Source organism: Globicephala melas, chromosome 2, assembly GCF_963455315.2.
Source record: "Globicephala melas chromosome 2, mGloMel1.2, whole genome shotgun sequence".
Classification (NCBI taxonomy): Eukaryota; Metazoa; Chordata; class Mammalia; order Artiodactyla; family Delphinidae; genus Globicephala; species Globicephala melas.
In genome coordinates, this window is record NC_083315.2 from 177,004,411 (window position 1) to 177,031,106 (window position 26,696).

General features: G+C 51.6%; 1 protein-coding gene across 6 annotated transcripts in view; it reads right to left on the reverse strand.

The window, feature by feature from the left end:
* The window catches only part of BRF1 (BRF1 general transcription factor IIIB subunit), a 70,841-nt gene extending 54,000 nt beyond the window's left edge, over window positions 1-16,841 (reverse strand). For 5 of the 6 annotated variants that reach the window (XM_030883162.3, XM_030883161.3, XM_070045021.1 and 2 more), the window contains exons 1-2: window positions 16,570-16,841; window positions 8,342-8,422 (exon numbers count right to left, since the gene is read on the reverse strand). In XM_030883162.3, the coding sequence (XP_030739022.1) occupies window positions 8,342-8,422; window positions 16,570-16,753 (265 nt within the window). In that variant the 5' untranslated portion in view covers window positions 16,754-16,841. Of the gene's footprint in view, window positions 1-8,341; window positions 8,423-16,569 lie in introns of those variants that run through there. The other variant, XM_070045022.1, reaches the window with a different exon arrangement.
* Between the last annotated feature and the right edge of the window lie 9,855 nt (window positions 16,842-26,696).

Sequence of the window (26,696 nt, forward strand, 5' to 3'; positions counted from 1 at the left end):
ACACATTCTTTTCAAACGTACATGGAACACTCTCTAGGACTGACCACATACTAGGGCACAAAACTAACCTCAACAAATTTAAAACTACAGGAATTATTTCAAGCATCTTCTCTGACCAAAATGCCAATGAAACTAGACATCAACCACAGGAAAGAAATGAGAAAAAAAAAGAAGACTACATGAAGACTAAATAACATGCTACAAATACCTTAAGACAGACAACAATGAAAGCACAACCATACAAAATCTATGGGATACAGCATGAGCAATTCTTAGAGGGAAGTTCATAGCAATACAGGCCTTCAAAAAACAGGAAAAATCTCAAGTAAACAACCTAACCTACCACCTAAAAGAATTAGAAAAAGAAGAACAAACAAAACCTAAAGTCAGCAGAAGGAAGGAAATAATAAAGATCATGGAGGAAATAAATGAGATAGAGATTTTAAAAAATAGGGAAAAAAATCAGTAAAACCAAGAGCTGGTTCTTTGAAAGGGTAAACACAATTGGCAAACCTCTGGCCAGGCTCACCAAGAAGAAAAGAGAACCCAGATAAACATAAGAAGAAATGAAAAAGGAGAAATCTCACCTGACACCGCAGAAATACAAAAAAAAAAAAAAAATAAGAGAATACTATGAACAACTATACAGCAACAAATTTGACAACCTAGAAGAAATGAACAACTTTCTAGAAACATACTGCCCACCAAAACTGAATCAAGAAGAAATAGATGATTTGAACAGACCAATCACTAGAAGTGAAATAGAATCTGTTAAAAAAACAAAACAAAACAAAAACCTCCCTACAAACAAAAGTCCAGGACCAGATGGCTTCACAAGCAAATTCTACCAAACATACAAAGATGAATTTATACCAATCCTTCTCAAACTCTTCCAAAAGAATAAAGAGGAGGGAACACTCCCAAAGACATTCTATGAAGCCATCATCACCTTGATACCAAAACCAGACAAAGACACCACCAAAAAAGAAAGTGACAGGCCAATATCTCTGATGAACACAGATGCAAAAATTCTCAACAAAATATTAGCAAACCGAATCCAATAACACATAAAAAAGATCATACAGGGCTTCCCTGGTGGCGCAGTGATTGAGAGTCTGCCTGCCGATGCAGGGGACACGGGTTCATGCCCCGGTCCAGGAAGATACCACATGCCGCAGAGCGGCTAGGCCCGTGAGCCATGGCCACTGAGCCTGCGCATCCGGAGCCTGTGCTCTGCAACGGGAGAGGCCACAACAGTGAGAGGCCCGCGTACCACAAAAAAAATAAAAATAAAAAAGATCATACACCACGACCAAGTGGGATTTATCCCAAGTTCACAAGGATGTTTCAACATTCGCAAGTCAATCAATGTAATACACCACATTAACAAAAGAAAAGTCCAAAACCACATGGTCATCTCAAATGATGCAGAAAAAGCATTTGACATGATTCAACATCCATTTATGATCAAAACTCTTATCCAAGTGGGAATAGAGGGAACATATCTCAACATGATAAAAGCCACTTATGACAAACCCACAGCCAATATAATACTCAACAGTGAAAAGCTAAAAGCCTTCCTGCTAAAATCTCAAACAAGACAAGGATGCCCACTCTCACCACTTCTATTCAACGTAGTATTGGAAGTCCTAGCCAGAGCAATCAGACAAGAAAAAGAAATAAAACGTATCTAAATTGGAAGGGAAGACGTAAAATTGTCACTACATGCAGATGACAGGGTACTATATATAGAAAACCCTAAGGACTCCACACAAAAACTACTAGACCTAATAAATGAATTCAGCAAAGTAGCACGATACAAGACCAACATTCAAAAATTGGCTGCATTTCTTTACACCAACAATGAAATATCAGAAAGGGAATGTAAAAAAAAAATACCTTTTGAAATAACACCAAAAAATATATATATACATATACACCTAGGAATAAACCTGATCAAGGAGGTAAAAGACTTATATGCTGAGAACTATAAAGCATTAATAAAGGAAATTAAAGAGGATTCAAAGAAATGGAAAGACATCCCATGCTGTTGGACTGGAAGAATCAATAGTGTTGAAAGGGCAGCACCATCCAAAGCAACCTACAGATTTAATGTGATCCCTATCAAAATACCCAGGACGTTTTTCACAGAACAGGAACAGATAACCCCAAAATTTATATGGAACCATAAAAGACCCAGAATTGCCAAAGCAATCCTGAGGAAAAAAAACACAGCAGGAGGCATAACTCGCCCAGACTTCAGACAATACTGCGAAGCTACAGTAATCAAAATGGTGTGGTATTGGTACAAAAACAGACTTACAGATCAATGGAACACAATAGAGAGCCCAGAAATAAACCCATACACCTACAGTCAATTAATCTTCGACAAAGGAGGCAAGAAAATAAAATGGGAAAAGGATAATCTCTTCAGCAAGTGGTGCTGGGAAAGTTGGACAGATGCATGTAAATCAATGAAGTTAGAACACACACTCACACCATACACAAAAATAAACTCAAAATAGCTTAAAGACTTAAACATAAGACATGACACCATAGGGACTTCCCTGGTGGCGCAGTGGATAAGACTCCATGCTCCCAATGCAGGGGGCCTGGGTTTGATTCCTAGTCAGGGAACTAGATGCCACATGCATGCCACAACTAAGAGTTTGCATGCCACAGCTAAGGAGCCTGCATGCTGCAACCAAGGAGCTGGTGAGCCGCAACTAAGGAGCCTGAGAGCTGCAACTAAGGAGCCTGCCTGCCACAACTAAGACCCGGCACAACCAAATAAATAAATAAAGGACATGACACCGTAAAACTCCTAGAAGAGATCACAGTCAAAACATTCTCTGACATAAATTGTACCACTGTTTTCTTAGGTCAGTCTCCCAAGGCAACAGAAATAAAAACAAAAATAAACAAATGGGACCTAATCAAACTTACAAGCTTTTGCACAGCAAAGGAAACCAGTGATAAAGAATCTGCCTTCCAATGCAGGGGACTCGGGTAGATCCCTGGTCAGAGAATTAACATCCCACGTGCTGCTGGGCAACTAAGCCCTCACACCACAACTACTGAACTCGTGCACCTCAACGAGAGAGCCCATGCGCCGCAAACTACAGAGTCCACATGCCGCAACTAGAGAGAAGTCCAGCGCTGCAACGAAGAGCCCAAGCGCCACAAAGAAAGATCCTGCACACCTCAACAAAGATCCTGCGTGCCACAACTAAGACCCAATGCAGCCAAAAAAATAAAATAAATGTTAAAAATAAAGAATGTAAAAACGTATTAAAAAAAAAAAAAGAACACACACGGCAGCCAAAATTGGAGATGCCAAACGTCCATGGATAGGAAAAGCAGATAAATAAGTTGTGGTATATTCACAAATGAAATCCTACGTGGCAATAAACAAACTGCTGAAATACACACACCAAAAGGACATTCTCTGTGATTCTAATTGTCTGAAGCAGAAAACCAAGTAAAACTAATCGACAGTGGGGAGCTTCCTGGGGTACAAGAAACATGCTCAACCATGATCTGAGCCCAGGCCTTAAGTCATACACATTAATCAAGCAGTTCACTTAAGGCTGGTATATTTTACGCACTTTACTATACATACGTTATATGAAGAAAAACAGACAAACAAAAAGAACAGAATAAAAAGTTTCCCTGAGAAATGCCTCCCATGTGAAAGGGTTCATCAAGTCAGTGACCAATGCTCCAGCCTAGAAGCATTTCAGAACTTCCAAGATAGACAGAAAACCCCAAAAGGGCCAAATTAAGCAAGAAAAAGAGAGTGAGACGGACACTCAGATTGGACCAAATCGCCTCGCTGGCACCCAGGATGCCCTTTCCACGCTAAGTGGGGCGCCCGCTCCAGCCCCGTCCAGGCACCCGGAGGGAAGAGTCCAGGGCTTCTCTCTCACTGAGCTGCACCTCAGTTGGGACCTGAGCACGTTCCCAATAAACCAGAGACGGCCCTAGAGAGGGACCTGCGCGGGCACCACACCTCCAGGGAGGGAGGGGGGCCAGGAGGCGCAGACCCCCGCGTGAACGGAATCACAGTCCAAGCCGTCTGTTCCTCTCCCAACTCTCTTGTTTTCTAAGAAAGGGACCCAAAACCTAACACAAAGAGTAACAGCTGAAGTTAAATCCATAGATTTCAACCCAATCCAACAGACTGGGGGTGGGTGGTGGGAAGTGAAAAGACAGGAGTCTTCCCCGGGGGAGGACAACAGGTCAGCTCCGGTCCGGTCCGGAGAAAAGAGGCACCTTGTGGAGAGACGGCACCCCTCGGTCCCTGCAGCCCCCACCCAGACAGAGATAGGACGATAACACCGGGGAAGGCAGCCGAAGACAGGAGGGTACACCTACCACGGTGGGCGGAGGGAGGGCCAGCCCCTCCTCAGGGGCCAGGCCGCTGGCCGCTGACCCCAGGCAGGAGCCCCAGGAAAGGTGTGAGGAGGACGACAGAGTAGGCTGCCCCCCAGGCTCTGGGCCTCCCCAAACAGCTGAGTGGGCTCCACCTCGGCCTCAGACCTCAGCGAGCCCGTTCCGAGGAGTCCGCGAGTTCTGCTTTGATTTTGTACTTAAACCAAGGGCTATCTGAAGTTTTTTTTAATTAGGTGGGTTATTTCTCTTCCTTTATTGCTAGTTTCCAGTTTCACTTCCATGAATACGTCTGCATGAATGCTGCTCTTTACAACTACAACTGATTTGAGTCCGATGTACCACCTACTCTAGGTTTTTGAAAATATATACGTTCTTTTTTTTTTCCTTATAAATTTATTTATTTATTTATTTTTGGCTGTGTTAGGTCTTTGTTGCTGCGTGCAGGCTTTCTCTAGTTGCGGCGAGCAGGGGCTGCTCTTCGTTGTGGTGCGCAGGCTTCTCATTGCGGTGGCATCTCTTGTTGCCGGGCACAGGCTCTAGGCACGTGGGTTTCAGTAGTTGTGGCACATGGGCTCAGCAGTTGTGGCTCGCAGGCTCTAGAGCTCAGGCTCAGCAGCTGTGGTGCATGGGCTTAGCTGCTCTGCAGCATGTGGGATCTTCCCAGACCAGAGCTCAAACCCGTGTCCCCTGCATTGGCAGGCGGACTCTCAACCACTGCACCGCCAGGGAAGCCCGGCAGGCGGATTCTTAACCACTGTGCCACCAGGGAAGTCTGGAAATAGATACACTCTCTATAGGGGATAAACTTCTTCATGTGCAGAAGATCTTCAAGTCAGCCACAGAGAAAAAGAAACATTATGTGACAGCACCAGCTAGTGGAAAGGGGTGGAAGTGGGCCAGCACAAGTGGGGCTGAAGGCCAGGGCACTACTCTAGCAATGGAGACTCAGGCTACCAGCCAGGGATAATTGTGAATTTGTGTTCACTACGGAGCTCCCTGGTGGCCTAGTGGTTAGGATTCCGGGCTTTCACCACCGTGGCCTGGGTTCAGTCCCTGGTTTAGGAACTGAGACCCTGCAAGCTGCGCAGCACGGCCTAAATAAATAAATTTGTATGCGCTAAACTTCTATACACATAGTCTTAAAACAGGCAAAACAAAAGACCAACAAAACTATGGGTAGAAATGGACAAACCCACAATCATCATGGAGATCTTAATATGCCCTTTCAGTGACAGACAGACAGACAAGCAGAACCAAAATCAGTGAGCACTGGGAGGAAATCTGACCCAAGTGACATGTACAGAACACCCCACTTTTTGCAGAAAAATATTTTCAGGTGCCCAAACTGATTGTAATTGACCATATGTTGGGCCCTAACGCAAGCGTCAAATCATTTCAAAAGACTGAAACCCAACAGAGTATGAGCTCTAAACACAGAAGAGTCAAGCTGGGAGAGCCAACGACACTAACAAACCCATGGGGTCAGAGGAGAAAGCTCAATGGGAAATTTACAACATTTTGACGCGAGTCATAATTGGAAGCCCACCACCTGCCCTCACGGTAGTCAGCCGACGTGGATGTCAGCCCTACTGGACGGAGGAGTTGCTGGCCGAGTCTATGCTGGCCACTCCCATCCACAGCAGCAACAGGAGGCGGGTCCTCGAGAGCCAAGGAGAAGGTGACCAGCATATAGGTAAGGATGCTGGAACTCACCAAGCCCATCTTCCCAGCGTGCAAGTGAAGATCGCGGCGCTTAGGGACACGCCCAAGACGGAGGCACTCTTATGTGCCATAACCTTCCTGACAGCGTCCTCACAGAGTGTCTGAGAGGTCCCAGCAGAAGGTGTCCCTGCCTGAGCTCACCACAGCCAACATCACACTTAATGGTGAGAGACTGAACACTTCTCCTGAAATCAGGAATAAGACACCTGGATTCACCGTGGTGCTGGAGGTTCTAGCCAGGGCTGTCAGGGAAGAAAATTAAAAGGTGTCTAGGGCTTCCCTTGTGGTGCAGCGGTTGAGAGTCCACCTGCCGATGCAGGGGACGCGGGTTCGTGCCCCAGTCCGGGAAGATCCCACATGCCGCGGAGCGGCTGGGCCCGTGAGCCATGGCCGCTGAGCCTGCGCGTCCGGAGCCTGTGCTCCGCAACGGGAGAGGCCACAGCAGTGAGAGGCCCGCGTACCGCAAAAAAAAAAATAAATAAAAGTGTCTAGATTAGAAAGTATAGCAAAGCTATATCTATTTTCAGATGTCGTGATCTTATATATAGAAAATTCTCAGGAATCCGCTAAAACAACTATTATAATATGTGGGTTTTTCAAGGGCTGCAGGATACAAGATCAACATACAAATACCTCTCATATTTCTATACACTGGCAACAAACAACCAAAAAATGAAATGTAAAGAGCAATTCAATTTACAATAGTCAAAAAGAATAAAATATTTAGGAATAAATTTAGCAAAGAAATGTACAACTTATACTCTGAAAACCATAAAAATTGTTGAAACAAATTATGGAAGACCTAAATCAATGGAAAGACATTCCACGTTCAGGTCTCAGAAGACTTCATCTTGTTAAGACAGCAATACTCCCCGAATTGGTCTACAGAGTCAATGTAAATCCCTATCAGAATCACAGCTGGCTGCTTTGCAGAAACTGACAAACTGAACCTAAAATCATATGTAAATTCAAGGGACTCAGAATAGTCAACAAAACAATGTTAAAAATGAAGAACAAATTGGGAGGACTCACACTTCCTGATTTCAGAACTTGCTACAAAGATGCAATAACCAAAACAGTGTGATACTAGCAAAAGGACAGACACAGGCCAATGGAACAGAGGTGAGAATCCAAACCCTCACGTTTACGGTCACTGACTTTTGACAAGGGTGCCAACTGAATACAGTCTGTTCAGCAAATGATGCTGAGAAAGCTGGATATCCACATGCAACAGAGTGAAGTAGGGCCCTTACCTTACACTAGACACAAAAACTAAGAGGGGATCAAAACCTCAACCTAAGAGCTAAAACCACAACACTCAGAAGGAAACATAAGCATAAATCTTTGCGATTTGGATTGAATCAGGCAACCTTTCTTACGACACAAAAAGCACAGGCAACAAAGGAGTAAATAAACCGCACATCATCAAAATTGAAAACCTTTGTGCTTCAAAGCATACCACCAAGAGAGTGAAGAAACCCACAGAACGGGTGAAAATTTTCTGCACGTCATATAACTGATAAGAGAGACTTGTATCTAAAACACATAAAGAATTTTTACGATTCAATAAGAAGACAAATAACCCAATTAAAAACAGGCCAAGGTTTGTTTTGTTTTTTTTTTAGCGGCACTTGGGCCTCTCACTGCTGTGGCCTCTCCCGTTGCGGGGCACAGGCTCCGGACACGCAGGCTCAGTGGCCATGGCTCACGGGCCCAGCTGCTCCGCGGCATGTGGGATCCTCCCGGACCAGGGCACGAACCCGCGTCCCCTGCATCGGCAGGCGGACTCGCAACCACTGCGCCACCAGGGAAGTCCCCAGGCCAAGGTTTGAACAGACATTTCTCCAATCTGTTGTGGACTGGGATGGTTACAAAATACAACAAAAGTGGCACCACACATCAAACTGCTATACATTTGTTTTTCCTGTGCTTATCGCAACTGAAACTGTAACAGGTGTGGGCCCGTTAGGGTCCAGAGACCTCAGAGTAGCCCTGGCAGAGAGCCCCTACAGGAGGCCCAGGGCACTGCAGGGCACCCAGGCAGGGTCCTGACGACCCGGGGAGGGGACTCCGCCAACAAGTCCTCCCAGAAGTGGGGCCTGCACTGGCTTGGTGACAAGCATGCGGGGGCTCACGGCAGGCTGTCACTCTTATCCTTCGTCCCACGTCCCTGTCCCGCCTCAGGAGCCCACCCTCTTCCAGCAGCACCCACGGCGGGAAATACCATTCTGCAGGGTCTGTGCTCTTGACTCCTTTCCCAGGTTCACGTGGAAGCCGCCGCCCAGGGTCGGGGTTTTGCCAGCACCTGGAGACACAAATCAGACTCATGAGCCGACACTGGGCAGAGATCTGTGTCAACAGCCCTTTCGTGCATCAGTGTCTCTGGAGCAAGACTCAGAGCAGCAGGCAGCAGCGAGCATCTCACCGCACCACTCACACCTCTGCCCTGCTGACAGGGTCGTGGCCTTGACCTGGAGCCGAGGGCGTGGACCATGCCCATCTGCATTCTCTAACCATGTCCCAGAAGAGACTGTCACACAGCTCTCCCAACTACGGCCCAGGCCTGGCCCGGCCCAGCCCAGCCCCTCACCTTGGCCCTCTGCGGGCCGTGGGCCAGCCAATTCACATTTATTATCGCATCCATCTCCCGGGGGGCGGGGGGGAGGGCAGGAGCCAGTCTGCAGGAGACGCTCGCACCTCTACCCATCTGTGTGCTGCCCGCCCACAGAGCAGCAACCTAGGAAGCCCTGGAACCCAACGCGTAGCTATAGCTGCACCTACGGGCGCTCTGTTCTGAACCTCCCACCAACGGCAAGCCCCCCCAGGACGTCTCACATGCTCCACTCTGCAAGGCTTCAGGGCGGGGACTTCTGCCCTGATACCCTGTGAAGACAGCCAGGTGGACATCCAGATTGTTCACCAGACTTACAAACCCCAGCGCTGAAGCGCGATCTTCAAACGAGCGCCACGCCTAAGTGAGGGGCGCAGGCGGCCAGGCACAGGCGGGGGAGCGGGGAAGCGCTGCGCATCCCACAGGCCAGTGTGTCTGTTACGAAGTACAGAGCAAAGGATTAGAGGCTCCCGAAGTTAGGGAACACGACCCCACACTGTTAGCCACGTGGGGGAGGTAAGGGTGCAGGGCCTGCTGGAGGATGAAATGGAAACTCAGAAGTGACAGGGATCTGGGAAGCCAGATCACTGAAGTCTGAGAATAGGCCCCTGAGGAGAACACGTGGCCCACCTCCTGGGGCCAGCAGGGACCTCTGGGTCATCCATAGGCCGGCTACCAGCACAGACAGCGGAGAACAAGTCGGCCTTCGGCTTCTCTGTGACTGCAACCAAATCCCAAACCAGCACTAACAAGATTCTTTAAAGATCTCAGCAAAACGATTCTAAAGGTCAGCTGGGAAAGAAAGAAATCAGATGGGCTAAGAAAACTTTGAAACGAGCAACAAGTAGGCCTGGCTGGGCAGTTAGTGGGCTACGAGCAGCTGGAAGCAGCCGGGAGCATAGCAGGGGGCTGGCTGGCTGGTGGCCCCAGCACCCAGCGTCCCCGCCTCAGCAGCTTCCCTGGGGCTGAGGCCCAGGACTGGGCAGCGTCCCCCACCAACTCCTGTGGTCCGATGGTGGGGTCTAGGCGCCGGCCCCAGTGGGTACTGGCAGGGAGCCCATGGCTCTCTCACAGTAGGATGTGGAGCCTGGGGACAGGTGGCGGTGCCTGGGGAAGGTTTTGCTGTCACCCTGGGTGTGTTGGCTTTCTATCACTGCCCTGACAAGTTACCACAAACTTAGTGTCTTCAAGAAGCTGGCCATAGAGGGCAGGGAGGGAGAGGGCCAGGCAGGGCACACTGGGGGCCTGGAGAGGGCCAGGAGCAGTGCAGGGCCCAGGGGAGACCTGTCCACCCGGCCCAGAAATGAGGAGCCTCCAACACTCCAGTGTTACCTCTGACTCTGCAGAAGCCCGACAGGGGCTCACCGGCCTGAGACTGGGGGTCTGCATCTTGTACCCCCCTATTTTGTGGCAGCTTTTATACACTTCAGGATTGTTATATTTGTGATCTTTTGGACGTAGGAACCACTGAAGAAGGCCACAACCCCTCAGCCCCCTGACGAGGACGGCCACATTTTGACCTGCGTGCAGTGCTGCCCAACTTTTATTTGAGAAAAAGGAAAAAAAATCACCCCATTGTTTTAGCGGAAATCAGCACATGTTTTAAGCAAACAATTACAATAATGTTGCATTAGAAAAAGAACAACGTAAGGGTATAAATCCCCTGAAGCCCCACCTTCCAGGCGCGAGGACCCTGGGGGGCCTTCCTCCCAGCCACCTCTCCCTGCTTAGACACAGATGGGAAGCGACCAGGGCAGGTCACCCGAAGATGCTGCTGAGTAAGAGCAGAGCCTCGTTCTGGGTGAGCGTTAAAGGCACTGCAAGACCTTGAGAGGTCACGCCCTCCCCTCACCCTCTCCCCTCACTCCCCCCCTGCACTCTCTGCAGGCGCTCCCCCCTGCACTTCCAGGACCTCTGTTTCCTGCTGCGGTGCTGTCCTTCCCTGTCTCTCCCCAACGCCCCAGTCACGCTTCCTGGGGCTGCTCCGGCCCCACCTGCTCTGGGAGCTGATGCTTCCTGCCCCCGTGCACACTCACACACGCTCACATATACACACACACCACCCTGGTGCTCTCCAAGGCCCTTGTACGTAGCCTCAGTCCTGCATGTGCTCCCAAGAGAAACGGGGACTAAGTCCTGGCAAGGAAGGTGCCTTACTAGGTCCGGCCAGCTGGGGGAAGGGAGGGGGCAGGTCAAAACCTGCTTGCCAAATGGATGCATATTCTTTTATTCAACAAATACTACCCACTGGGGATTTGGTTACAGTAGATAACATCTGGAAAGCAGTGGTGGAGCCTATGAAAAGTGCTTATTCAGCAAATCTCAAATAGCTAACACCACGGGGCTAGGGTCCCCTGAAGCGTGAAAGAAAGCTTGAGTACCACCTCTGACCAAAACCATCAATGCACGCTGTACTTGTCTTTCAGATGCCCTTCATATTATTCCCTCTACTTCTAAAAACATTTGGTATTTTCTATAACAAGATCCTGTAACAAACAAGATACAACCAGCTACATCTAACAAGTAGAAGTTGCAGTTCTTATCAGCACAGCCGGGCCAAGACTGCCCCCTTGTGGACAGCAGGGGAGGGGCCGGAAATTCCACCCAGATGCACCTGTGCCCCTCCCAGCTGTGGCTGCAAAAGCAAGAAGGTGCAAAGGCCTGACCCCTGCAACTTGGTGGGGGAGCGGGGGGTGCTTCTCGGCCACTCTGAGCACTGAGGACAAAGCCAGCAACACCAACACCCCAAGACCACAAACAGAAAAGCAGCACAAAGCCCCGTCCTCCAGTTCACTCACAGATCCCTCTCACATGGGTAAGCAAAACCTTTCCTAAGTCTGTATTCATTTTATTTAAAGTGAGGGGTTTCTGTCACTGCTGTGAAACTCCTTTTAAGGGGGGACAACTGCACGAGGTCCAGCTGGGCGGTTCCAGGACGGAAGAGAAATCCAGTGGCCCCTCGACCTGAGCTCGGACGTTGGCATAACTCCCCTAAGGCACCCGAAACACTCAGCAAGTCCACATTGAGCCCCGGGCATGGGGCCGTGGCTGGACACATACCTCTTGCGGTCGGTGAATCAACAGCTAAACAGTGGCGGCAGCCTAAACTTCTGTCAACCAGACACAGCTACTGAAGAGCCTGTTTCGTCACGATTAAGAGTCTGATTATGGAAACCACGCAGCATGCAGCATGGCAGGTGATAAAAGCAGCAAATGACATTTTAGGAACAACATTCCTCTCACGCAAGTGCCTCCAGGACAAAACTCGGCCATTTCCTGAGAGCAGGTCCCTTCCCGCAGGGACTCAGTGGGGCTCTGAGGGGCCACAAGATAGAAACAGAGATGCAGAACCTCTGAAACTCCAGGACCAGAGCTTGCCCAGGACACCTGGTAGGCTGTGCCCGAGAGAACCCTCTCCGGGCAGGGCACAAGCCAGGCAGAGGGCAGGTGGGTCTGCTGTTCTTTAGGACCCAGGGAGCTGCCCCAGCGAGCAAGAGAGGCTCCACCCCCACCAGAGCTGGGCACCAAACCTTCCTCATCGTTTTACGCATGGAAAGCACCTCATTACTCATAACCACGAGAACACTAGCACTTACAGACACCTTGACTTCAGGGACAAAGTTTGCAGCGATTAAAAGCTGTGGTCATGGAACCCATGGGAGTGCACCCCAGAAGAGGAAGGGAAGGACCCAGGGAAGCAGGAGCTCCCTCTGCCTCTGGGTTTCATCCTGGGGGAGCAGCAGGTACAGCTCCCGGGAGGGGCCCACGGGCTCACTGTGCACCATCAACTGCAGGGGACACCCAGGGGAAAGACCTGCTGTCCTCGAGACCTTCAGCACCGACACCAGGGACGGGATGCTGGCGTGGGCCTGTGCCAGGAAGCCCTACTCTGCCCCTGAGCTCCTTGACGCTCTGGTGAGCCCTTCCCCCATGACTCAGCAGGACCCTCCTCAGGCCCGCAGAGGCCCAGCTGCCCCAGCTCTGCCCACCACCTTGCCATCCTGCAGTCCTCACATCCATCCCTTCTCTCAGCCACGCCCATCCCCTCACCAGCTGCCCATCAACTGAAAGACACAGCCCAGGCGTCCCCAGCACCACCCTAGCTGCCACCACTCTGCGAGTCCAGCCTGGGACGCTGGACTCACACTTTGCCGATCCTCAAACATCTACCAGGGGACCCAGGGGGACTGGGATTCTTCGCCTCTGGACCCTGGGCCTGGGTCACAGTCAGAAACCCAGCTGGTGACAGGGCCGCTGGCCACAGGGCCCTGACGTCTAATTTACATATTCTCAAGTGAACTGAGGAGCTAACCACCCACCACTCCTTCTCAAAGAGTAAACAAGAACGCTTAAGAAAGACAGCGGCCCTGGGCCCTGCACAAGGGCACCCCAGAGAGAAGGCCCAGCTTCCAGGATGAGGCTGGAGCGAAGGAAGAGCTGGGGGGCCAGCTGGGCATACACTCCGCACCAGGCAGGCTGACAGCAGCCAGAGCCGACTACCAGGGCGGCTGCTGTTGTGATGGGGAAGGGAGGAGGCCAGGAGTCTGGGAGGGATCCACCCAGGGGAGGGAGGGGCTGCTGGAGGAGGCGGCGCCCCTCGCCCCTCCCTCTCCGCCCTCTACACAGGAGCTGAGAACCCACAACCCCTGCAGCGCTTCCCTCCAGAGAGTGAGCCCACCGGACAGAGCCAGCCCGGGTTCATACCACCTTTAAATCACACCACCAAAGGGCACCCAGCTCTGAGCCTGTGCTCACAGGCCGTGGGACCAACGTCACTGCCCACAGGTGGCAGCACATCTCTCACGTCCAGGACTCCTCTGCACCCAGCTTTGTCGTCTGCAGTGAGGACAGGCTGTCATCAGGTACAAGGGATGCACTCAGCACAGTGCCTCCCATGGGAAACCCTAAGTGTCAGCTACTATGATTATTCCTTCTTACTGTCGTTGTTACTCTCTTCCCAACAGGCATCAAAGTCTTGGATGACTGAGGGGGCAGTTTGGCAACATGTGACAAAGCTGCAAACACAGTGCCAGGGAGACTCCGCCACAGCAGTCCCAGGAAGTTGCTCAGGAAGGACACAAAGACGAAAAAAAAACAAAGAACAACAAAAAAAAGAACACAAAGACGTGTGCCATGCAGAAAACAGGAGAAAAAAAGCAATGAAACCCCAAACCGGTTCTTTGGAAAGATCAAAAAAATTGATAAACTTCCAGCAGGAGAAATAAAGGGAAAAAGAGAGAAAGATGCAAAACACCAATATCTGAAAGGAAAATGAGACACCACTACAGACCCTGCGGACATCCAAAGAATAAGGGAATAGTACCAACAACTCTACGTGCATAAATTCAGCAACTTAGATCAAATGGACCAAATCCTCAAAACGACAAACTCACCCGACATGAAAGAGATACTCTAAAATATAAATAAAACCTACAACTATTAAAGAAACTGAACCTGTAATTAAAAACTTCTGAAAAAGAAACCTCCAGGCCCAGATAGCTACACCAGTAGATTCCACCAAACAGTCAAAGGAGAAATAACACCAATTCTACACAATCCTTCCAGAAAACGGAAGAGAAGGGAACATTTCCCAACTCATTCCAGGAGGCGCATTACCTTGATATCAAAACCAGACAAAGACATTACAAGAAAATTGCACACTAATATACCACATGAACATAAATGTAAGAATCCCCAACAAAATATGAACAAATCTAATTTAGCAACACATACAAAGAATAATACCCAGTGATCAATTGGGTTTACCCTAGGAATGCAAAGCACGTTGAACATTCAAAAACCAGCCACACTGACAGACCAAGGAAGAAAAACAAAACTCATCATCCACTCATGATAAAAACTTTCAGCGAACTAGGAGTGGAAAGAGAACTTCCTCAACTTTACTGATGAAGAACAGGTACCAAAAACCTATAGCTAACATCATATTGCGTGGGAGGAGAGTGAATGCTTCCCTCTAAGACTGGGAAGAAGGCAAGCATGTCTGCTCAAAAGCAAGAAACAGAAACAAAAGAAAGAAAACAGCCCCTATTTATAGATAATATGATTGTCTACATCAAGAATCCCAAGGAATCTATTTTTAAAAATACTCCTAGAACTAATAAGTTTAGCAAGCTCACAGGAAACAGGCCAATGGCAGAAATCAACCGTATTCCTATATGCCAGCCATGAACAACTGAAAACTGAATTTCTGAAAAATACTATTGACAACAGCTCTATTTGGGTCTCAGGTAAACATCTAAAATATGTACAGGAGCTATATGCTGAAAACTTCAAACGATGACGGAAGATCAAAGGAAACCTAATGAATGGAGAGACATCTGTGCTCATGGACTGGAAGACACAATATAGTAAAAATGTCAAATCTCTCCAAATTTATCAAGAGATTTAATGCAATTCCAGTCAAAGCCCCAGCAAGAATTTTTGTAAATATACACAAACTTATTCTAAAATTGAATGAAAAGGGAAGGGAACTACAATAACGAAAACAATTCTGAAAAGGAAGAGCAAAGCTGGAGGAATCACAACATCTGATTTCAAGACTTACTACCGGGGGCTTCCCTCGTGGCGCACTGGTTAAGAATCTGCCTGCCAATGCACGGGACACGGGTTCGAGCCCTGGTCTGGAAAGATCCCACATGCTGCGAAGCAACTAAGCCCATGTGCCACAACTACTGCTCCTGTGCTCTAGAGCCCACGATCCACAACTACTGAGTCCGCGTGCCTAGAGCCCATGCTCTGCAACAAGAGAAAAGTACAATCCATGAAAGAAAAAAAATCAATAAAGTGGACTGCATCAAATTTTAAAACTTTTAATCAAAATTTTAAACTTCTGCTCTGCAAATCACGTATCTAACAAAGGACTTGTAACTACAATATTAAAGAATGCTCAAAACTCAACAGTAAGGAAACAAACAACCTGAATATAAAATGAGCAAAAAGCTACTTGAACAGACATTTCAGCAAGGGGGATTAAGGGATGGCAAATAAGCACATTAAATGCTGTTTAACATCACTATGCATTAGGGAGATGCATCAACACGGAGATGAGGCACCACAACACACTAAAAACACACCCAAAATATATATAAATACTGACACAACACCAAGTTCTGGTGAAGCAATTAGTGAGAATGCAAAACGGTGCCAGCCACATTGAAAATCCATTTGATGGTTTGTTATAAAGTTAAACATACGGCTACCATCCACTCCTGGGTAACTACCCTAGAGAAATGAAAACCTATGTCCACGGAAGAAGCCATCCTCGAAGTTTTTAGCAGCTCTATTCATAATCACCCCCAACTGGAAACAAACCAAAGGTCCTTCAGCAAATCGTGGGCCGTGCACAGGAAGGAGCCCAGATCCTCGCAACAGCCTGGGCGAATCCCAAAGGCACAGGGCTGAGGGACAGATGCCAGTCTCCGAAGGTGGCCCACGGGCTGGTTCCAGGGACGGAGGGCAAGACTGCAGGGACGGAGGGCAGCTGCCGCTGCGGGGAGGCGTGGGGCTGTGGAACTCTATCCTCGCTGTGGTGTTACTCGAATCCAAATGTGTTTAAATTCATACAACTGTAACCCGAAAGGAGCTGGATCGACTATGATGACTGAGAGAGGGGACGCGCTGACGTCCCCGACCCCCAGATTCAAACAACTGTCCCCCCAAGGAGCGAAGGGACTGCGCTGAGGGGGATGGGCCACGACCCCGACCCCAGGCCGCATCCTTTCCCCTGTTCCGGTAAGTTCCGTTACTAAAGCCAGAACCGCACACGCACGGAGGCCACTGGCCACGCGGTCCTCCGCCCCACCAGCCCCGCCGGGACCCACCGTCCAGCGACACGAACTGGCCCACGGCCGACGAGCCTCCGCCGCTGTTCTCCACGAACTGCACCTCGGACACGATGATGTTGTCCTCGAGCACCGAGCCGCAGCCGGTGCACACGGCGTCGCCGCGCGCCGCGTCCAGCTCGATGTCGGTGCCGCCGCAGCCGCGGCACACGCGGCCAGTCATGCCGGCGGCTCCAGGCCGGGCCCCCGCCCGCCGGCCCCGGCCCCAGTCAGCCCGCCGGCCCGCGCGTCCGCCGGGCCCGTCCGCGGGCCCGTCCGCAGCCGCGTCCGCGCCGCCCAGACTCTCGCGAGGCCGCCGCCGCCGAGCCCGCCGATTCGCAGCGGCAGATTCGCCGCGCGGGCCGGGACGGCGCTGCCCGCCACGGTCGCGCCCCGCGGAACGGGCACGGGCTCCGGGGCCGCGGCGAAGACGCGACTACTCGAACCCGCGGCCTCCGGGCCAGGACGCAGCCACCAGGCCTCGGAACTTGGGACCTACAGTCCGCAACGGCGGCGCGCCAGCAGCAGGAGGAAAGGCTGAGCGGCCTGCGGGGGCGGGGCCAGATGGGCGGGACCGCGGTTTGTGGGCGGGGCCTTAGGAGCGAGAGCAGGGGAGTGGTGGGCGGGACCTGAGGGCCTTATGGGCGGGACCAGGGACTGTGGGCGTACCTTGTGGGCGGGGCCTCAGGCGGGGTCTGAGAAGCAGAGCTCTGCGACGGATTGGCGCAGGTTGAGGGTGGAGACCCTCGCCCGGGACCGCCCGCCCCCGCCCGCCCCCGCCCGCCCCTCCCTCCGGGCTTGTGGGCAGGCTCCGCGGCTCTTAGTGGCTCCGCGGGCTCCGTCTGGCGGTGCCCTTACGCCCCCATGCAACCCCGCCCCCTGTTGTGTGGACCCCCCCCGTGTCTCCCCACCCCCTGACAGTCACTTGTGCCACCTGTGGTTACCGGTGTCATCACGTTTCTGTGTCCCTCTACCCGCGCCCTCAGTTACCTTCAGGTGCCATTCACGGTCGCCGAAACACCCATGCGGTCCCCGGGAATGAGCCTGAAAAGAAATGTGCAAGACGACATTTTTTTTTTTTTTTTTTTTGGCCGCGCGGCTTGCGGCATTTCAGTTACAGGGACCGAACCCGGGTCGCAGGAGTGAAAGCCCAGAATTTTAACCGTTAGGCCAACGGGGAACTCCCAAGACCACGTTTTTCAAAAACCGTTAAACCTTGACTGTAGGATTGACAGGAGCTCTAACTGAATTAGAAAATGCCTTATTCCCACTTGAAAGCAATGTTGTAAATACTTAAAATCTTCACGAGTCAGTTTGTAAAGTCGATTTAATCCCCACCAAAATGTCAACAGGATTTTCAAGTGACTTGATAAGCTGACCCTAAAGTCATCTGGAAGAGATACTGCACAAGAACAGTCAAGAAAATTCTAAAAAGGACTTTCCTGGTGGCGCAGTGGTTAAGAATCCACCTGCCAATGCAAGGAAAACGGGTTTGAACCCTGGTCCGGGAAGATCCCACATGCCGTGGAGCAACTAAGCTCGTGCACCACAACTACTGAGCCTGCGCTCTAGAGCCCGCGAGCCACAGCTACTGAAGCCTGCGCACCTAGAGCCTGTGCTCCGCAACAAGAGAAGCCACCGCAATGAGAAGCCTGTGCACCACAACGAAGAGTAGTCCCCACTCACCACAACTAGAGGAAGCCCATGCGCAGCAACGAAGACCCAACGCAGCCATACATAAATAAATTTATTAAAAAAAAAAAAAGAAAATTCTAAAAGAAGAGGAAAATTGCCCTTCTGTATATCAAAGTATTATATCAAATTACATCCATTAAACCACGAGGTATTTGTACAGGGACAAGTGGAATAAAACCAGGAGTCCAGAAACAAACCCAACTATACACGGAAATTTAGGGGCCTCAATCATTGTGGAAAAGACAGACTTTTCAGTGGGGCTGGGGTTTCCGTTTAGAGGAGGAAAAGGGTAAATTGAGCCCCGACCTCACCCTGTTCTAAAAATAAATCCCAAATGGCATTAAATGCTGAACTTAGAAACAGAACTGCAATGACTCCTGGAATAAGATACAAGAGGGTATTGTAAACCTGCAGTGGATCTCTGTCATGATGGGAGGGTGCCTGGCCTCTGAGCCCCATTGATGTGTGGCTCATCATCGCCTCACCCTGCAGGTGGCCGCCCTCACCGCAGGGTGTGGACAGTCGAGCCGGTTAAGCTAGAAGACAGTGCATGTATGGTCGGGACAACATAGTCTTTTGTTGGAAGGACAGAGCAGAATTTTGGTCACCGGTCTCATGCTGAGGAAACAGAGGTTGCTGCAGTGATGACCCTTGTCTTCGTGCCCCCATGCACACATGGATGTTCCCCAAGGGGCATCACTGGAGCGCAGAGTATTCCTACGCTCAACACACCACACATGGGCAAACTGATCCCCAAAATTGTCCCATGAAATTACTGTCTCCTAGTTCAATACTGTTCCACATTTTGGCCAACTTTTTGTATGCTCATTATCAATTGCTGTCTAACAAATAACCACAAAAGTTCGCGGCTTCAAATGACAAACTTATCATCTCACAGTTTCCGTGGGTCAGGGGTCTGGGAGAGGCTTCGTGGGACAGTTCTGGCCTGGGGTCTCCCGAGGTCACGGCCAAAGTGTCGGCCAGGGCCGCGACCTCTGAAGACTTGGCCGGAACTAGGGGCTCTGCCTCCAAGCTCCCTCACGTGGCTCCTGGTGGGGCCTGAGCGCCTCACCCGGCAGCCCCCACAGCGTCCTCACAGGGGCGCCGGGGGCCGGGACCCACAGAACAGGAGATGCGAGGCTTGGCTGACCAATCTGCCAGTGCCGTCGCTGCACCAGCTCCACCTGGGCGTCCTGCCCACACCCGAGGGAGGAGGACCCGGAACATGTTTAAAAGCGCCACCGGCCGCCCCCCTGACCCAACCTGACACACACACGGGGCACCAGACGTCCAGCGCCACCCTGGGCGCCCAGACCCCTGCAGGCTTCCAAGGGAGGGGGAACAGCGCGGGGACCCCACTGCAGCCAGCGCGGGAGAGACCTGGGGTCCGGGAGCCCGAGAGTGCCTCGCGACCCACACAGAGGAGGGAAGTGTCCAGAGCAGAGAGCCAGGCCAGCCCCGGACGAGCAGATGCGGAGGACGCTGGACGGCTGTCTCCCTCCCACACCTGTCACCCGATAGAGGGAAGGAGGAGAGGCTGCCCGGGCATGGGGCGGGGCTCCCCAGCCAGCTGGGCCCCGAGTCAGAGCAGTGGGCTCCCAGGCCCCATCTGGAGCACCAGGCTGGAGGGCACCTCCCTCCCGAGGCTGAGGTGCAGGCTGCAGGCCTGGGGGGCGGGGGGGGGGCTGGAGAGACACCTGCCTGCCTTGCAGGGAGTCCTAGGGGCAGGTGGCTTTTCTCCTCCCCATCCCTCGGGGAGAGGAGTGGGGGTCGACCCCGGCGTCTTGTGAGGAGAGATGGGGGCGCCTGGAGGAGGGAGCCCGCCCCTCGCCCTGGCTGGGAACCTGCCCAGCTGCCGGAATCCTCGGTGTGGACGCCCGAGGTGGGGATATGAGAGGGTGTGGGGGGCTTGACGAGTGTAGAGTGCACGAGGGACCCTGCAGCCTGGCCGCTGCCCTCGGTGGTGGGACACAGGTGGGAGCAGCTGAGCAGCTGGAGAGGGGACAGGGCCCTGCGGGAGTGGCCACGCTGCCGGCAACCAAGATAGAATTGGAAGCTGTCAGTCATTTCCCTTCAATTTCAAGGCTCATTCCATGGTCTTCTTTGCATCATTTCTGTTGAAAAAGTCTGTTTTTTATCTGTTTTGTTGCACTTTGAAGTTAAGCTACAATTTTTTTCCTGGATGCTTTTAAAATTTTTAAATCTCTTTCTAGGATTCCAATTACACCCATGTTAGATTTTTGCTATGTCCTATATGCCTCTGTATTTTGACACATTTTTTTTTTCCCCTTCTTGTTTCCATCTGGGTATTTTCTACTTATGTAATTTCCATTTCACCAATCCTCTCTTCTGCTCTGTGTAATCTGCTTTTAAAACCATCTATTCTGTTGCTCACGTTCCTCATACTATACTCTGTATTTTAAATTCTTTTCTCCCCTCCTTGTTTCCATCTGGGTATTTTCTACTTACATAATTTTCATTTCACTAATCTTCTCTTCTGCTGTGTGTAATCTGCTTTTGAAACCATCTATTCTGTTGTTCATTTCAGCTATTTTATATTTCAGTTCTAGAATTTTCATGATTATTTTTCTTTAGATTTCAATTCTCTGATGAAATTCTCCATTTTTAAAATTTATTTTCTTGAATATATTAATCACCTTTTAAGGTTCATTCTAATCATTCCAATATTGGTGACCTAACGATTTATGTCTGTCGTTTTTCTTGGCTTATGTGAAATCGTTTCCTGGCACACCTGGTAATTTTGGACTAAATGATGATCGTTGTAAAGAAAAACTGTGAGGCTCAGAGATGTTTTTGTTATTCAGAGAGAATTTATTTTCCTTCGGTCAGTCACACAGGTGAGGGCGACCTATACCTTGATGCAATCAGGCGCTGATAGGATTCCAAGCTTTACTCCAGGCTTTGCAGCGTTCTCTGCCTTCCTGCTTTTCAGGCACCTTCTTTCAAAGGCAGTTGTCTCTGTGTCTGTCACCTTACCACACCTGATTAAAACACATCTCGGGTACATTTGAGATGGGCTGGGACCTGGGACCCTTTGCTGCAGGCTTGCACCTGGACACACCTCTCCTCCGGCAACGAAATACAAAGAAACGATAAGGGACTGCAAATAAAGGTGTGCATGCAAACAGCTGGGGCAGATTATGGACAACAAGGCACAACAAGACCAAAAAGCCCAGCTGATGCTTCCGAAGGGCCCCGCGCAAAAGCACGGTACTGCGCATGCCCGCTGCACACAGCACCGCCCGAGGGCAGGCAAACTACCTCAGCCACCCCTGCAGCCTGACCCCGGACACGCCCCTATCCCTACCCGTTAGAAGGAACCAGCTTGCCCTACGTCGGGGAGCAAGTAAGGGGGCCTGCTGCTTCTCCCTCTCCCCTGCTGTAGCAGGGGCCCCAGTAAAGCCTTGCGTGCATTTCTTGTCTGGCCTCTGATCAATTTCTGTCGACTAAGGAGGGCAAGAACCCTGGTCGCTAACACATTCACAACACGTCCCCGCCGTGTGGCGGTCAGCACAGGTGAGAGGACCGGGCTGGGCACGCAAGCTTCCAGCACCGCACCTGAAAATCAGCAGCTCAGTGCCCGTGGGCGAGGTCTCCAAGCTTCTGTCTCCTCGTCTGCATAGCAGAGGTCACGGCATCTCCATCCCAGCACTGGCGGGGGCAGAGCAGGGGAAATGGCGTATGTGCCACAGACTGCAGTGACGATCGCAGACCACCCAGAACGCAGGCTCCTGTCTCTGTCTGTTCTGCCCACCCTCATCATGTGCCACTGAGGGGGGGTGCAGTCCATCTTCCGCCACAGAAGCCATGGGCCGGCGCCCTCGTGTCCCACCTCCTGGGCCGATGCACAGTGGGTCACAGGCTCCCGCCTCCACCAGGGGTGAGAGGGGTCCCTGGTGTAGCGGGCCACCTGCCCCACCTGCATCTCTCTGGTTCCTCCCGTGGACGGGGTGACGGGGGCCTGACCCCTTTCTACAGCTCCTTCCACGCCTGAATTCTGCGGCCTCCGGACAGCTCCTGGACTCCAGACATCTGGAACGTCCGCAGGTCCAGTGAGCCTCCTTGGGAGGAGGGGTGTGGCTGCGGCTGCTGCCTTTCGGGGATAGAGGCTTTCCTGGTTCCATCTGCTCAGAGAAGGTGTCTCCTCGACTGTCGGGAGGACCTTCACCTGGGGATGTGCCGAGATGGGCCAGGGAGAGCAACGGCCAGCCGCATACAGTTTAGCAAGGCTGGAAGCACCCCATCCTCACCAGTGCAAGACGGTCATCAAGACCAAGGTATTAAGGACTGGACTTGGCACAAATGAAGAATCTAAGGACGCGTGGGTGCTAGGTTCTCCGGCTCTGAGGCCACCTACAGCCAAGGTGTCGCCTCCCCTGACAGTTCCTGGGGCCACACTGAGGGCCCCCTTCAGGTGCATGCTCCGGGTCCAGAGGTCTGAGAGAGGAATGCCGCACCAGGCCTCCTTGGGGAGTGTACCCCAAGGTCAAAGCCCAGGGTCCCCTGGATGTCCTCATGTCTCCAAGCCCTGGCTGACCCCCGTGACTCCAATATATGTCCCAAGAAGGAAAGGACCTGGGGAGGGGACAGCACAGCGGTGACACAGCCCCTGCGCCAGGGTCATACTGGATGAGAGAAATCAGCATGCAATGTTAGTAGAATAGCTGGGGTTATTTTTTTGCTTTTTTTTTTTAGCTGAACCTGTTTTTGCAAACCTCCAGACTACTGCAAAATTTAATATTACGTACAAACACATAATCTTCCCCAAAGGGGAAGACACCTACTAGTTATTCGCTGGATGGGTAAGTTTTCCTCCTTGGACGAGGACCACCCTGCACCCGCTCTCCTCTGGGCTGGCTTGGCCACGCAGAGCTCATGCCCGCCCTCCACGTCATGCAGGTGGCCCTTGGGGTGAATGTGCCACTCTCTGTGCCTCCAGTGAATTCCTCCCCATCCCAGCTAAAGTTACCCCTTGACAGACCTGTCAGGGGACTCTCACTAGTTCGCAGTGCCTGAAGTTTCCTGGGAGATGTGCTGTGTCTGTGTGATTTAGTGTCCCTTTGCAGCGTACAACACAGGGCCAGGCTCCCCACCTGACCGTTGTGCATCCCAGACACTCTCCCGTTTTTTCCTTTGTGTGTTTGTTTTGCTTTCTGTACTGCATCTCCCCCTCAGGAATTTTGCTCGTTCTCCTGGGAGACTGTCAGTTTCCAAGCCTGAGCTGGTTTTTACTCCTCTCTTCCCCCTGCCCCAAACCCAAGGTCGTTCGAACGACCACCAGGTCGTTCCCAGGCCCACCTACCCGTGGCTCTCAGCAGCCAGCTAGGCCCACCCCCAGCAGTGGCAGTGCACCCCGGGTGCCCCAGATGTCCCTGTCCCATGTGCCATGCGACCAACACCAATATTTGAAAAATGCTGTGTCACTCAGGTCTCTTTTTGCTTAAAACTGCACAAAGCCCGGCATTCGGGGCCCACCCTCCACTGGTCCGACTTTTTTTCTTCTGCTTGAGAAATAATGTTGCTTTCAAGCATCAAAAACATGTTTGCTAATTGTAAAACATCAGAAAAACAAAGAAAATTCTAAGGAAAACCGGAAATCATTCCTATGTTAATCTGAACAGCACTGAGGTCGAACATTGATTCATGGGCGCTGCCACCATGGTGTTCCAGCTTTTGTGAATTACCCGGGAATGTTGTCTGTTGATTTCTGTGTTAGGGCCTTGTTGTTTTCTTTTCCAACATTTAACTCTTGTACTGACTTATTGTGACACAATTTCCATTGTGGGGAACACAGAAAAGTATTAAAATGTAACTACAGGGCTTCCCTGGTGGCGCAGTGGTTGGGAGTCCGCCTGCCGATGCAGGGGACACGGGTTCGTGCCCCGGTCTGGGAAGATCCCACATGCCGCGGAGCGGCTGGGCCCGTGAGCCATGGCCGCTGAGCCTGCGCGTCCGGAGCCTGTGCTCCGCAACGGGAGAGGCCACAGCAGTGAGAGGCCCGCGTACCGCACAAAAAAAAAAAAAAAAAAAAAGTAACTACAAAGGCGCCCCTTACACTCAGGGCCCAGAACACCCCCCAGTAAGAGGCAGCAGGGCTCCCATGCGTTCTCCTGACCCCAGGGGTGCGTCTGTTCAGCTGCACGCCCTGATTTTCTCACACAGCCATGTGCGGTGGGCTTTCTCCCTGCTGTTGAGGCTGCACAGTCACCCGTTTTACCCGCACCTTCATGTTCCACGGGCCGCCCGTGCCATTTGACCACAGAAGCTGCTACTCTTTTCCTTTATTTTCGTGGTACAATTAATACATATTCATCATAGAGAAAATATGAGGTAAAGAGAAGCAAAAAGAAAAGCTCGATCAACTGAATTCCTGCCAAAGAGATAATTTCTTAACACTTTGGATTCATTTTTAACCTTCCGTATTGTCCTTGTACTTTGAAAATAGGTCTTTTACACGTATAATCACTTACATGTAAATATACATTTTACACGTACGTGCATTTACACACACATTTTGTTAACCAAAAAGGATCGTATTTTTAGCCATGTCCTAACTTACCATTTTGCACAGCTGTATGCTCCAGGGGGTGGCTGTGCGGTGGCCGGCTTGACCTCCCCTGGCTCTGTGACCCTGGACATGATTCCAGTCTTCACTCTGAGAAGCCCCGCTGGCCCAGCCCCGGGCCTACGAGGCTCCCACAGGTCAGAGGTGACCTCAGGAACCTCCTGCAGTGTGGCTGTAGGGCAGTGCCACCTGCGGGGTCCTGTGCTCCTGACCCCTCCTCCTCCGGTTCCCCCAGAGGGGGCCTGATACAGCCCCTCCGGTGCACCGGCACCCGTTTCCTACCAGCACCAACGCAGGGATCCCAGTGTTAGATCCTCAAATTCTCAGGGCGAAACGGGTGTCTCTGTATGTGGGAATTCGATTCCCATGACTGCCGGCCAACCCACCTCCATCTACCGGTCTTCTGGAATGCCTTCCCCTGTCTGCATCACTCCTATCCATTTGTAGGTGGTCGTTAGGTAACCAGGTTACCACCCTTGGCCTACGACATACATTCTTCTCCCTTTTAACTTTGCTGACAGTGGATTTTTGGCTTCGGAGACAGTGGACATCTCCAGGTACACAGATACCACCGGCTATCAGCCAGTGACTTCCTAGAGTGTTGCTATGCTCAGAAAGTCCCCTCAAGTCCAGAGGTGGCTGTGCCGTATTTGACGCCTAACTGTGTCGTCCACCTGGGTTTCGCGCAGGTGTTCTGCACGAGGGAGGCTCACGCCTGATTTTCTGGCAAGCAGCCTTGAGAAGAGCCTTCCTCTCACCTGTTCTGTGCTACTGACCACCTCTTGGATTCTTGCAGGGACAGGCATGGCTTCGGTCACTGTCATCTCATGAGGCAGTTGGTTAGGACACCTCCGCTTCCCTCCGAAGCCTGGCAGTAGCGGTGCCGTCAACACTGCCCATTTCTCCTGTGCCTTCTGGGCAGCAGCTCCACACGTTCACACCCACCCCCGTGCTGATCCCACGACAAGGCAGCGTGGGCGCTATAGTCACCCCGTCTCACAAGTGAGAAGGCGGGCTGCTGCAGTCACCCCGTCTCACAGCTACGACCCCTTGCTTATTCTTCCAGGTGAACTTCAGCACCAGTTTCTCAAGCTCCCTGTAGTACTTGGGGTTCCCCAGAGGCGCAGACGAATAGGACGGACACCGACAGGGAGGTTTGTTATGAGGGGTCGGCTCACGCGGTCACGGAGGCCAAGAAGTCCCACGAGCTGCCGTCCGCAGGCTGGGGACCCAGGGAGCAGGTGGTGTGATTCATCCCAAGTCCGAGGGCCTGAGAACCTGGGGAGCCGATGGCATCGCTCCCATCCGAGGACAGGCGATGAGACGAGACCAGCTCAATGGTGAGGCGGGTGCAAAAGGGCAAATCCCTCCTTCCTCCACCTTCTGTTCTATTCAGACCTTCAGCAGATGGATGAGGCCCACCTGTACTGGGGGGGGTCACCTGTACTGGGGGGGGTCACCTGCACTGGGGAGGGTCACCTGTGTTACAGGTCCACCTGTCCGAGTGCTGATCTCATCCAGTAACACCCTCACACACACCCAGAAACAGTGCTTAATCTGGGCACCGGTGGCCATTGGGTCAACACAAAATTCCCTATGAGCCCCCTGCACTGACCATTTTGGACCCGTCCGTTTGTGGGGAGCACTTGATGAGTCCCCTCCCAGAGAAGCCTCCTCACATGGCACTGCTGTCCACACAGGCAAATATTCCTTTACAACCCAGCTGTATGCTCCCAAAGCTGGAAAAGGGATCTCTCCTCCTGTGTTCAGCCCCAGATCAAGAGCTCTGAACCTCTGGGAGAGAGAGAACAGGTGTTGCGGCCAACTAGCTCTCTCTGCCACGAGG